Genomic DNA, 15168 nt, shown 5'->3' on the forward strand with positions numbered 1-15168 from the left:
AATTTAATTTAGTTTTAAAATGTGGGCCATCAACTCGAAGGTTCTAATTTACCATTAACACATTTTGAACCTTTTTAATTGTAGCTGAATGATTCATATTTTGAAATATTCTTCAAAGCAATTGTCAAAGTCTAATTTCAAACATATGGAGTTTCAGCCAATATTCTGAGATGATTAATTTTACAGGTAACCAAATTAGATGACAGTAATTTGATAAATTACTTTGTATTGACTGTTTAAAGCATTAATTCTAAATGAAGAAGTTTTTTACCCATTCAATGATGTACCTGGTGATCCTAAAATTCTGACAAAGAAAATATACAGGTGTAATTTATCTCTCTTACCGAGTGCTTTTAAAGTCTTTGATTTATATAGTGCATTGAAATTTACTGATAGAACCTATCTCTATTTGAGAACACCGTATGGCCACTTAATCGTAACTTTTTATCTACCACAAGTCTGACACTTATCATTATATAACAGTGATGGTGGTAATCTGGTGGTCACCATAAAGGTGCTCATTTCATTGTTACTTCATAGAGTGCTTGTTCCATCACTATTTTACAGAGTGCTTGTTCCATCACTATTTTACAGAGTGCTTGTTCCATCACTATTTTACAGAGTGCTTGTTCCATCACTATTTTACAGAGTGCTTGTTCCATCACTATTTTACAGAGTGCTTGTTCCATCACTATTTTACACCGTGCTTGTTCCATCACTATTTTACAGAGTGCTTGTTCCATCACTATTTTACAGAGTGCTTGTTCCATCACTATTTTACAGAGTGCTTGTTCCATCACTACTTTACAGTGCTTATTCCATCACTATTTTACAGAGTGCTTGTTCCATCACTATTTTACAGAGTGCTTGTTCCATCACTATTTTACAGAGTGCTTGTTCCATCACTATTTTACAGAGTGCTTGTTCCATCACTATTTTACACAGTGCTTATTCCATCACTATTTTACAGAGTGCTTATTCCATCACTATTTTACACCGTGCTTGTTCTATCACTATTTTACAGAGTGCTTGTTCCATCACTATTTTACAGAGTGCTTGTTCCATCACTATTTTACAGAGTGCTTGTTCCATCACTATTTTACAGAGTGCTTGTTCCATCACTATTTTACAGAGTGCTTGTTCCATCACTATTTTACAGAGTGCTTGTTCCATCACTATTTTACACCGTGCTTGTTCCATCACTATTTTACAGAGTGCTTGTTCCATCACTATTTTACAGAGAGCTTGTTCCATCACTATTTTACAGAGTGCTTGTTCCATCACTATTTTACACAGTGCTTGTTCCATCACTATTTTACAGAGTGCTTGTTCCATCACTATTTTACAGAGTGCTTATTCCATCACTATTTTACAGAGTGCTTGTTCCATCACTATTTTACAGAGTGCTTGTTCCATCACTATTTTACACAGTGCTTGTTCCATCACTATTTTACAGAGTGCTTGTTCCATCACTATTTTACAGTGCTTATTCCATCACTATTTTACAGAGTGCTTGTTCCATCACTATTTTACAGAGTGCTTGTTCCATCGCTATTTTACAGAGTGCTTGTTCCATCACTATTTTACACCATGCTTGTTCTTTCACTATTTTACAGAGTGCTTGTTCCATCACTATTTTACAGAGTGCTTGTTCTATCACTATTTTACAGAGTGCTTGTTCTATCACTATTTTACAGAGTGCTTGTTCCATCACTATTTTACAGAGTGCTTGTTCCATCACTATTTTACAGAGAGCTTGTTCCATCACTATTTTACAGAGTGCTTGTTCCATCACTATTTTTACAGAGTGCTTGTTCTATCACTATTTTACAGAGTGCTTGTTCCATCACTATTTTACAGAGTGCTTGTTCCATCACTATTTTACAGAGTGCTTGTTCCATCACTATTTTACAGAGTGCTTGTTCCATCAGTATTTTACAGAGAGCTTGTTCCATCAGTATTTTACAGAGTGCTTGTTCCATCACTATTTTACAGAGTGCTTGTTCCATCACTATTTTCATAGAGTGCTTGTTCCATCACTATTTTACAGAGTGCTTGTTCCATCACTATTTTACAGAGTGCTTGTTCCATCACTATTTTACAGAGTGCTTGTTCCATCACTATTTTACAGAGTGCTTGTTCCATCACTACTTTACAGTGCTTATTCCATCACTATTTTACAGAGTGCTTGTTCCATCACTATTTTACAGAGTGCTTGTTCCATCACTATTTTACAAAGTGCTTGTTCCATCACTACTTAACAGTGCTTGTTCCATCACTACTTTACAGTGCTTATTCCATCACTATTTTACAGAGTGCTTGTTCCATCACTACTTTACAGTGCTTATTCCATCACTATTTTACAGAGTGCTTATTCCATCACTATTTTACACCGTGCTTGTTCCATCACTATTTTACAGAGTGCTTGTTCCATCACTATTTTACAGAGTGCTTATTCCATCACTATTTTACACCGTGCTTGTTCCATCACTATTTTACAGAGTGCTTGTTCCATCACTATTTTACAGAGTGCTTGTTCCATCACTATTTTACAGAGTGCTTGTTCCATCACTATTTTACACAGTGCTTGTTCCATCACTATTTTACAGAGTGCTTGTTCCATCACTATTTTACAGAGAGCTTGTTCCATCACTATTTTACAGAGTGCTTGTTCCATCACTATTTTACAGAGTGCTTGTTCCATCACTATTTTACAGAGTGCTTGTTCCATCACTATTTTACACAGTGCTTGTTCCATCACTATTTTACAGAGTGCTTGTTCCATCACTATTTTACAGAGTGCTTATTCCATCACTATTTTACAGAGAGCTTGTTCCATCACTATTTTACAGAGTGCTTGTTCCATCACTATTTTACAGAGTGCTTGTTCTATCACTATTTTACAGAGTGCTTGTTCCATCACTATTTTACAGAGTGCTTGTTCCATCACTATTTTACAGAGTGCTTGTTCCATCACTATTTTACAGAGTGCTTGTTCCATCACTATTTTACAGAGTGCTTATTCCATCACTATTTTACAGAGAGCTTGTTCCATCACTATTTTACAGAGTGCTTGTTCCATCACTATTTTACAGAGTGCTTGTTCCATCACTATTTTACAGAGTGCTTGTTCCATCACTATTTTACAGAGTGCTTGTTCCATCACTATTTTACAGAGAGCTTGTTCCATCACTATTTTACAGAGTGCTTGTTCCATCACTATTTTACAGAGTGCTTATTCTATCACTATTTTACAGAGTGCTTGTTGATAATGCTCATTCCATCACTATAGAAATCATTTAATTAATACAAAGCAATAGAAACTTGTCTAATCATTTTTTCTCCATGGCTCACCCATTAAAACTGTATAGATAGACATTTCATGACATTAATTTTCTACTTGACCTTGTCTATTGTATACAATCACGTCCCTTACCTGGCACATGGAATCACCCTTTCTTGTCTGCTGACCGTTGACTGAATGGTCCGAGCTGACCATACCTTTGAAGATGACCTGGACAGATGAAGTCCAGACCGATTCCTGAACATGTTGTCCTACACACTATATGTTGTGACTGTATACAACTTCCATGTCGTGTATCACATGGTGAATTTACACAATTATTCTACTTGCTGCACTGATGAAGTTTTAACGATCCAAATGAAAGCTTCATACTGAGAAAAGATTTTTTTGCTTTGAATCATAGAAATATCTGCGTTGGATATCGTGTAGAAGTGTTCCAACACTGTCGGTTTTCATTCCCTTATATATCCACAATTAATCCATTTTCTTAACAAAGATCACACATTGTTTTCAGCAACAGAACTTGTTCAAACTTTGTTCATTGATTACAAACATATCTTAGAAATATAGATTATTCACGATGAGTTTCCCCAACATCCAGGTCATAAGAATGTTTTAAGTTGGTCATAGTCTCCCGCATGTTGTAATCCATATCTGATGACAATTATGGATCAATTGAGTGTCGATTCCGATTACACACACACACACGAGTACCTAAGAGTAATACTATCTCTTCATACAAGTGACAGTACAGGTACAGCCCACCGCGGACAGGCTTATACCCTTATATAAATATACCTATAAATTTCATACACACCGTTGTAACACCTTTTCACTGCCAGTATATACACTTATAATACTTATTAAAAATGACTACAGCGGTTTACCGACATACCTAAACAAGAAAGTGTCCTTTTCTTCTGTAGGTAATTCTGTCTGAGTCATTAGAATGACTTATTATTTACATGTAATTGTCCTGATAGTTATAGCCTACAAGGTAATGTGTATATTCCAAACACAAAGCTGAATAAAAGTCACTCCACAAAACCTATACATATTGTAGACAAAGAAGATAAATAAATATTGGACATTACAAGTCGTAATTATATTCATATGTCTGAGTACCGGTAGGCTACATCTTAACAGTTAAAAGGTCGAAAATTAAATACAGATATCAATAATATCAATTAATTATTTTTTTAAATTTATATAGGTACATATGATGGGCAAAATTAAACTACGGAAAGAAACATACTGAAATACAAAAGAAACTTTGAAAAGTCAATTAAAATTCCATACAGCCGGGTGTAATAATGTATGACACAGTTTTAATAGGGTACAAGGTTCTGGCTCCAAAAAACTCTTATATCTTATTATGATTATCAATAAAGCTTAAAAAAAAATAAAAAATAAAATATAATAATCTGTTTAACAATAAATGTTATAAAACCAAAATCTATAGAAGGTAGCCTCATTACCAGGAGCTACAATAATAACTCTATAACTTTTCTAAAAATATAGAAACAAAGAAAAACTGCAATCCCTCGACATCAAAGTCACATGATGTCAATGATTGTTTAAGTAAAAGTCTATCAATAATTGAAGTATCTGTCCCCTTTATAGTCTCCGGTCTGTTTCCTCCTGTACCCCCCAGGAACAGGTGCTGTACAGAATTGATCAGGAAACTCGTACATTAACCTCCTTTTAAATGTTTATTCATGACTCTATAGAGAACCACAATTGTATTTTAGTTAATGATAAATTTATTATTCATTAAACCAATATTACGAGCACTTTCTTTACACTTCATAACACAAGAAAAGTAAACATTATCTTTGTTATGACATCTACAAAATGTACCCGTCGATAACTACTGAAGAACTTTAGCTAGCATTCAACAACAATTTGCATCAGACAGAAATTGATGTATTTACAAGTGCTGAATAGTGGTTTGTTAAAAATGGGACTACATTTTGTTTATGATACAGGTTTTTCCAAATTAATGTCATGGTTGAATATTTAACAAACACTTTTTTTTGGTCAGATTTCTTGTCCTATATAAAGTGAGTATATATAACAACATGGTTTCTATGTAGTCGGTGGATAGGACTTTAACGAACAAAAAGAAGTAATTGCCCAGTTTTCTGCCTTTATCAAACTTTATCTCTGTATCCACATATCTACATTAGTGTTTTAAGGCTGGAATAAATATCAATGTGTACAAAAAATGCAAAATGAAGTTAAGTACTGGAGCAGTTTGAATCAAAGCTAGCGAGCAAAGAATGATGGATAAGGAACCATAGGCCTAAACTGACCAACAGTACAGACCAAAACTGTTGCTCAGCGCATGTAACTTTAAACCGTTGCTCCTAACATCTCCACCCAAGGCTGAAGACTTTGTAAGCTGACATAAAGTTAGGTAGCACGTCTAACAGTAAGTTCTGTACTAAGTCATAGAAGCCAATATTTCATGTTAATTATCTTCTGTTTGTTTGAATACTTAGACATTCTGTGTTATTATACGTGCTTTTAACACTTGTCTATGTACTTGATCAATCCACCACATACATTCTGTGTATTTACTGTACAAACAGCTGGACAATGGTATTGTTTACCGTTGTAATCGACACCTCAGACAAGTGAATCTATACCAGTAAGTATTGACATCAATCTATACCAGTAAGTATTGACATCAATCTATACCAGTAAGTATTGACATCAATCTATACCAGTAAGTATTGACATCAATCTATACCAGTAAGTATTGACATCAATCTATACCAGTAAGTATTGACATCAATCTATACCAGTTAGTATTGACATCAATCTATACCAGTAAGTATTGACATCAATCTATACCAGTAAGTATTGACATCAATCTATACCAATAAGTATTGACATCAATCTATACCAGTAAGTATTGACATCAATCTATACCAGTAAGTATTGACATCAATCTATACCAGTAAGTATTGACATCAATCTATACCAGTAAGTATTGACATCAATCTATACCAGTAAGTATTGACATCAATCTATACCAGTAAGTATTGACATCAATCTATACCAGTAAGTATTGACATCAATCTATACCAGTAAGTATTGACATCAATCTATACCAGTAAGTATTGACATCAATCTATACCAGTAAGTATTGACATCAATCTATACCAGTAGTATTGACATCAATCTATACCAGTAAGTATTGACATCAGGGTTAATGACTCCACAAATTAACACAATCACATCAAGTGTGACCATAACGGTACGTCACATTACGGGCTCTCATCGGAGGTCATAATATCTAATGGATCTGCCAGATCCACCATATTATAATTTATGAAAAGCTCCAAAATCTGCAGTTTATCAATCATCAACATCCACTTGGCTAACAAATTCTGTTGAGGGTCAAATATAAACTTCTGAGCAATTTTTCTAACTTATATTTTATATGCAATTCCATGTCTACTGAGGATCAAGTTATTAACTCAATTCCATGTCTACTGAGGATCAAGTTATTAACTCAAGTTTTCTAAAGCTCATTGACTCTGAAACTGCTCAATCTATCAAGAATGATACTATTGAAATCAGTCCTCCAAGAAACAAACCATTGACTCTCAGGATTTCTTTTACAGTTGAGCAAACCATTGACTCTCAGGATTTCTTTCACGGTTGAGCAAACCATGGACTCTCAGGATTTCTTTCACGGTTGAGCAAACCATTGACTCTCAGGATTTCTTTCACGGTTGAGCAAACCATTGACTCTCAGGATTTCTTTCATGGTTGAGCAAACCATAGACTCTCAGAATTTCTTTCAGGGTTGAGCAAACCACTTACTCTTAGATCTCCTAAGCACTTTTGAGCAAACTATTGAACCAGATTCCTTGTGTACAATTAAACAAACTTTTGACTAATATCCACTTTGCATGGTTAAGCATACCATAGACTTTCAGGTTAAGTAACTTTTGTATGGTTAAGCATACCATAGACTTTCAGGTAAAGTAACTTTTGTAACTTCTTACCTTGAGATATCATTGAAGCTGAGGAATAATCGTTGTAGACTTGGTAAGTTGTCCACATCCACCTTGAAACAACAGAACAATAGGCTCGTAATGACAATCACATTGGTTATAGAAACTTCAGCATTGTGTGGTACGTAATTAACCTATTATTATGAAAATACAGGTACTGGGGACAATACAAAAAACAACCATACTGCAAAATTGTGCTAAGAGAGAATGTTTATACTTTAGAATGTTTGCATTTTTTTTCCACTTACCACCGTTTTAATTCTGTTACGGCGGAGGTTGAGTTCCGCTAGAGAGTCCAAGCCAGCCAGATTGTCAACGTAGGTGATCTGGTTCCCCGCCAGGTTTAGTACTCTTAACTCCGATAGATGGCTTAGATTCTCAATCATAGCAATCTATTAAGGTCAAAGATCAATGATTATTATAGGTTCAAGGTAACATTAATGTCAGGTATAAAGTAAAGGTCACACAGGTCAGAGGGAAAATGAATCAAAAGATTGATTAATGTATTTACTTTAATTAAGTAAAGTTCATTCTTAATTCAGACTTTAGTCCACTAACTAAAGTTCATTCTAAATTCAGACTTTAGTCCTCTAAGGAAAGTTCATTCTAAATTCAGACTTTAGTCCACTAAGGAAAGTTCATTCTAAATTCAGACTTTAGTCCACCAAGGAAAGTTCATTCTAAATTCAGACTTTAGTCCACTAAGGAAAGTTCATTCTAAATTCAGACTTTAGTCCACCAAGGAAAGTTCATTCTAAATTCAGACTTTAGTCCACTAACGAAAGTTCATTCTAAATTCAGACTTTAGTCCACTAAGGAAAGTTCATTCTAAATTCAGACTTTAGTCCACTAAGGAAAGTTCATTCTAAATTCAGACTTTAGTCCACTAAGGAAAGTTCATTCTAAATTCAGACTTTAGTCCACTAAGGAAAGTTCATTCTAAATCCTGACTTTTGTCCATTTAAGTATTATTTTCTATCCAGTAAGAAGTACCAGTAATAAGAATCGTTGCCCACACCTACCTGGTTGCCGTGTAAATCCAGGACGTCTAGTTTACACAGAGTTTCTAAATTTTCTATTGTTTTTATTCTGAAACATAATCACAATACATATAAAGTATATTGACAGAGGCTACATATCAAACTTTTTTGGAGTTACCTCCCCTTAACTGGTATATTGTTGATTAGACAGAGCAAAAGATGATATAAATTTGTTGACTGATATGAATACCAAGTCAGATATTGAACACCAAGTCAGATATATTGAATACCAAGTCAGATAGTAATTACTAATACCAAGTCAGATATTGATTACCAAGTCAGATATATTGAATACCAAGTCAGATAGTAATTACTAATACCAAGTCAGATATTAATTACTAATACCAAGTCAGATATTGAAATGTCTTTTCTAATTGAGGTATTATGTAATTAATACAAGGACATATTTAAAGATGCTCCACCGCCGACAGAGAATAAATGATATTCATTATTTGAACAATAATTGGTGTATTATCGGGGTCACACTTAATAACGACAACAAACGACAACGACAACAAACGACAACGCGTTAAATACAAGGAAAAGTTAGTGACAACACAGGATATGTTATTCAGTACATTAAAATGAATACAGTGGACCCCGCGATAATCCGGACGCTGGTAGTCCGGAAAACTCACAATCCGAACGGAAATGTCAGGGAACGGATTTCCGTAACATTATTTATACTCACTAGTCCGGAAATTCGTATTCCGAATCCGGAACTCCATTTTGGGAACGGAATGTAATTTTCGTTAATAAATTCCCGCAATAATCCGGACAATTTGTTGTCGCCACGTGCCGAGAAAATCCAAGGCCAGCTACAGTCATGTGTACAATACACACAATCACTTGACACTGAGTGTGTTGTCATAACCACGGCTGTCAGATCATAGCCACGGGCGTTTACCTGAACACCTTTCACACGGGTACAAGCAGTCATGTAACGGTTCATTGGTTTTCTATAGGAGATCAAACTTCAGTGTTGTTATTGAGATACGCAATATATGTTTAGCCACACGCTTTTAAACATGCAGTTTGAGCTTGGGTACGGGTACGTATGCTGTAGGTACACTGTACCTTACTTGTTTTGCATGCAGAATATATCGCTATGAGCATCGGATACAATAAAGTGAGATAATACTCACAAAATTAATAAGAATTTTAAATGAATGTGAATCTATTCGAATTCATCCATCGCCTATGGTATAAGATATAAAGGCTACGGCATATGCCATTTACACGTGTGTGACATTGTGCATGAAGTTAGACGTGAACGGGCGCGTGGTTGTTACAAACGTCTGTAAGTCAGAAAGCAAAGACTTGTAGAAATGGTCATTAAAAACACACATTATACAAAATAACAATTATATGAGTTCATAAAATGTTCACAACTATTTGTTATCATAGTTTTTTTATGCCAAGAACGTAGATGATATTGATCCTTTGTTAGGCAATTTGCCGTACGATAGATCAAGAGTGGGATACGTAGCTATATGCATACATAGTACACAATTAACAATGGCTTTAGGTTTCGTATTTTGAAGAAGAAATACGTTTATTCAATATTTTTAACGTAATGATATAAAAATACCTATAAATCATAACAAACGAAATATTAATTATGATACACATATACAGTATTACATAAAAGCCTATCATCGATTACAAGGTCAAGGGGAGTAACTCGTACGTGCCAATTTAATTGACTAAGAACACGGAATTCGGCAGTCCGGAAAACTCGTAATCCGGACGGTTTAGGCTGGGAACGAAGGTGTCCGGATTATCGAGGGTCCACTGTATTTCTAACAAGTTTTATAAAGATTGGAGCAAAAATGAAGGAATTAGAGCGATTTGAATATTCTGAAATCGGCCGCTGGTCAACGATAGATCGAGTGACAAGAGGTTTGCCGTGACGGTATACCGACAACACATTGTAACATCGAAAATGTTTTGAAAACCTAACGACAACAGAAGATATGTTTTTTGTCATACTATAGTGCATCTATGTACAAAATTTCATTAAGATTGGAATAAAAATGAAGACTTTATACCTGTTTTAATGTTACGAGATCGGCGACTGGTCCGGTTTACTACCGACAACAGATCGACGACTCACACACACCTGTACACGCGTGTGTACGAGTGCATAGAGTCTCGATACTGTTTGTCTAAACCATTGTTGTGTAAACATCATTATAGTCGGTGTAGAACTCAATACACGAATATGTTTCCAGACCCTACGAACGGACGTGGTTCTACTCAGGGTCCTTTATATGTTGGTGTAGCTAATCTATTTAGTTTTTTTTGTGTGTATTTTTAGCTGCGTAAATATTTTTTTATATTAATTCACTATTTCATTTACGCGGTAACTTTTACTTTATTTAATACGTTTTATTTGAAAGATTAAGTTTTTATATCTTGAATTCCGTCCTGCGGGCACACAAGATTTCGCTTGCGTATCGTAAGTTTTAATTTCGGGAAGCTTACAAATGTTACGTTTATTTAACACTTTTTATTACTGAACTTACATATTTCATTTATTGATTGATTTTTACTGACACATACATACGTGTAATTCATTTGAAAAGTATTAGAAGGTAAACGAATTTTAACTGTTACAACATCTTGAATCCCGTCCTGCGGGCACACAAGATTTCGGAAACATATCGTAAAATGTCCAACTGATTATTTCGCAAACGTATCGTTTAAAGTCTAACTGTTTAAGAGAAACACAATCCTTAAATATCTTGAATCCCGTCCTGTGGGCACACAAGATTTCGCTAAGACATTTTTTCTGTTTAGACGGACCGGTCCGTGCGATTCTGTTCGATTTCCACGCACACGTTTTCGCGTACCCGGTTTTTTAGAGATGGCTGCAGTTTTTGGGAATAGTTAGCATTCCATTAGTGGAAGATAAAAGTTCCTTTTACTGCTTCACAAGTTTCAAAAACTTGTGCACTTTCCGTTATCTTTTCTACAACGGGCAGTTCTCTCCAAAATACTGAACTTATTTTTAATTTTTTATATTTTTATTTTGTTGCGCATGCGGAGTTATTTCGTACTCTCCTATTCCTTGAAGCGATCTGCGCACGTGGTTGTACTGCGTGTTTTGTATGTGCTCTAATCGTTTTATCAAATCTGGAACTTTCTAATTTTTCCTGTCACCAACAAGCTTTATGATGTCATTCATTGATTCGCAATTGTTGTTTTTCCAGCCTTTGGGTATATGGGGGCATCGTACTCGGGCCTCAACCACCCTGCGCCGGATAGTTGGTAAAGTTTTTTCAAACCAATATGTACCCATACGTTCACCATACATATCGTCGTTTTTGCTTGATACTGAATCAAATTCTTTGATAGTATCCGAATTGATCAGTCCATCCTCGCCAAAGATAGACGACATTATCGGCGCTTTTTCTTTGTCGTTCATTCATGCTCTCGAAAATATACGCAAATATTTTATACAAAAATGTACAATAAAAAAATAAACATATAATAGTGTATTTCTTAAGATAACATATGGGAAGTATATATAAACACCATATGTTTACATAACAATAAATACAATCGCGAACTGAAATCACACTGATAATATACACACGTGTGTGCGGTGTGTGCTTCTTCTATGTATACTGTATGCAAGCCGTCAGTCTACTGAGAATTTCAATGATCATTACTCATTCAAATCTTCATCAATATACATTACACTTGGCATGAATTACTTTCTTTAGATATAGGTTACATATATTATTATTTGCGGTAACATTACTGCGTAATTTCGTAAAATATTTTGTGTTGTCGGTCGGATCTAGATCTGTACATGTAAGCTTGGCTTACACACATGTATACACTCTGCGTCTCTTCATATTTGAAATCGTCATTACTCCGGTATTTTTACTCCAATCTTAATGAAATTTTGTACAGAGATGCATTATGGTATGACAAACAACATATCTTATCTTGTTGTTAGGTTTTTGTAATATTTTTAATGCTATGATGTGTTGTCGGTAATACTGAACATACACACTCACGATATAAACCTGACCAGTCGCCGATCTCGTAACATTAAAAAAGGTATAAAGTCTTCATTTTTATTCCAATCTTAATGAAATTTTGTACATAGATGCATTATAGTATGACAAAAAACATATCTTCTGTTGTCGTTAGATTTTCAAAACATTTTCGATGTTACAATGTGTTGTCGGTATACCGTCACGGCAAACCTCTTGTCACTCGATCTATCGTTGACCAGCGGCCGATTTCAGAATATTCAAATCGCTCTAATTCCTTCATTTTTGCTCCAATCTTCATAAAACTTGTTAGAAATATTCATTTTAATGTACTGAATAACATATCCTGTGTTGTCACTAACTTTTCCTTGTATTTAACGTGTTGTCGTTTGTTGTCTTTTCTTGTCGTTTGTTGTCGTTTGTTGTCGCTATTAAGTGTGACCGTATTATCGTGTATATATATGTCTAATTAACACAAAAAAAAAATATAAAATAGTTAATTTTGCCTTTGGTGCATGCGCTATCAGTACTTCATTCCATATAGGATATAGTGCCATGGAATTTTTTCGGGATGCAATTAATTATTTTTTGTAACTTTAACTTGAAGTAAAATTAGAAGCTCAAACTTTTCAATGGTGGTAATGGTGTAAAGTAAGTAACTTTTGTAACTGAAGAAAAATACTAAATCGTCTGCTCGTGTTTTTGATAGAGAAAAAATATCATTTGTCAGCGGTGGAGCATCTTTAAAGGATCAAACAGAAACAACAAGTACATAATTGAATACATAATTAGGCTACTTATAAATACCTTTTGCCCAAAAAATCATCATTACAAGTCAACTTCTTATCTTTTTCCCCAAATATTACTCAGACATGTCAGATTTTCATTGAAACACCTAATGGGAGTCTGGGTATCTAAATGACCTTTCCCCAATAAGTTTGGAGTATCTGTGTACCTTACTGTTTTACCAACATTAGTACCCATACAGATAGGGTACTGTATAGAGCTAGAAATTCGCGGGGCCAATATTTTGCAGTTTCCTATACAGAGCTTTTTCACAGAGGTTAAATCCCATGGTTCACTATTTATAATAAATTTCCTTTAATTTTTTTAACTATTGTTCATACGTATGCCATTGAATTTCTGAATATTTAGCTGGTGTTTATAGTGAAAATTAACTACCAGTGAAATTTAACTGCTGTACATCATCTGTCCAGCATGATTATGAAAATAGAGTATATCGGAGTACATACTTGGTTTGCCAAGCATGATTAAAGATATGGAGTATATATCAGAGTACATACTTGTTTTTGCCCAGCATGAGTACCCGTAGAGACTTGAGAGCACTAAGGCCCGATATCTCCTCGATCTGATTATCATACAAGTCGAGGAAGATGAGGCGCTTTAAGGTGCTCAGGTGTTGGATCTTGTTGATCATGTTGTGTTGGTAATTCAGCAGCCGAAGCTGCTCTTCTCCTTCTAGTATCGGACATACTGTCAGTTTCCGTCTACAAATCAAATGTACCCATTATTCTCAACTACAAAGTATCGGACATATCGTCAGTTTCCTTCTACAAATCAAATGTACCCATTATTCTCAACTACAAAGTATCGGACATATCATCAGTTTCTGTCTACAAATCAAATGTCCTACAAATCAAATGTACCATTATTCTCAACTACAAAGTATCGGACATATCATCAGTTTCTGTCTACAAATCAAATGTACTCATTATTCTCAACTACAAAGTATCAGACATTCTGTCAGTTTCCATCAACAAATTAAATACAGTCATTATTCTCAACTACAATGAACCTGTGATGATTGCACGATAAAATCATTGTTGAATAAGTATGCAAGAAAATAATCAAACATAGGTCTGCCAAGTACATCGTAAATAGGAACGTTCACATCAGATTGGCTTGTTAGTTCCCAAAAAGCCTTCTGCTAACCAGCCAAAATTTTTCACTTGGATTGATATTCTAGCATCCTAATCCAGTTCTCAGGTATGGTTAGTATGTATGATAAACGTGATCAAAGGGAAGTAACTGAGGTTAGACTTACTGCATTATACTCATCTGAATATCAACATTATTCTCTAATGACCATATATAAAAGATGTAACTAAACCATAGATCAATGGAAACATACCCAACCTTTACCATGCGCTTTACTGGAGCTGAATCACATCTTTTCTTTAGACAAATATCTTATATACTCTGTTTTCAGCATTATAACAAAGTATTCTGCAGTAATTATGAATGGGAACATCACCATTTTACAATAACAGCTTTAATATCCTGAGTTGAGATGAAAACCTACCTGTCAAGATTGAGTCTATCGGGGTTGGAAGACCTTTCATCAGGTGTTCTGTACACCACTGGGATACCCGGGGCTGATGGACTCTCCGCAAATATCACTCGGTCCCCTACAACAAGGAAAAGTCAAATTGTTAAAATGTTCCATGGAAAATGATACCACATGTACATTATATACATGTAAATTATCTTTTTTACAATCATACATGTTTAAGATATTGTGTAATCCTCAAAATAATGACATGGTTTTATTTTCTGGAAGACATTTTTTTCATTAATTGATAATGAACTTCATTGAATTCAATTTTAATTAAGGACTTGATTCACAAAAACTCATAACGATAACTATTACTCAGTCTTCAACTAAAACGAACATCTCATAATTACTCACAATACGTGTATTTCTGATATAAAATGGGTTTTGTTTCCTATAGCTGATATATGTTTTACAATTTTGTGGATGA

The 15168-nt window shown here is 34.7% G+C and overlaps 1 protein-coding gene across 10 annotated transcripts in view; it reads right to left on the minus strand.

Annotated features, from left to right (window-relative positions):
- LOC138332870 (leucine-rich repeat-containing protein 49-like) overlaps positions 1-15168 on the minus strand; it is a 127136-nt gene that overhangs the window by 73893 nt on the left and 38075 nt on the right. For all 10 annotated transcript variants that reach the window (XM_069280862.1, XM_069280854.1, XM_069280860.1 and 7 more), the window contains 5 exons: positions 14709-14814; positions 13690-13893; positions 8358-8424; positions 7584-7727; positions 7327-7388 (listed from right to left, as the gene is read on the minus strand). In XM_069280862.1, the coding sequence (XP_069136963.1) occupies positions 7327-7388; positions 7584-7727; positions 8358-8424; positions 13690-13893; positions 14709-14814 (583 nt within the window). The remainder of the gene's footprint in view (positions 1-7326; positions 7389-7583; positions 7728-8357; positions 8425-13689; positions 13894-14708; positions 14815-15168) is intronic.

The sequence above is a fragment of the Argopecten irradians genome, chromosome 10 (genome assembly GCF_041381155.1).
Source record: "Argopecten irradians isolate NY chromosome 10, Ai_NY, whole genome shotgun sequence".
Classification (NCBI taxonomy): domain Eukaryota; kingdom Metazoa; phylum Mollusca; class Bivalvia; order Pectinida; family Pectinidae; genus Argopecten; species Argopecten irradians.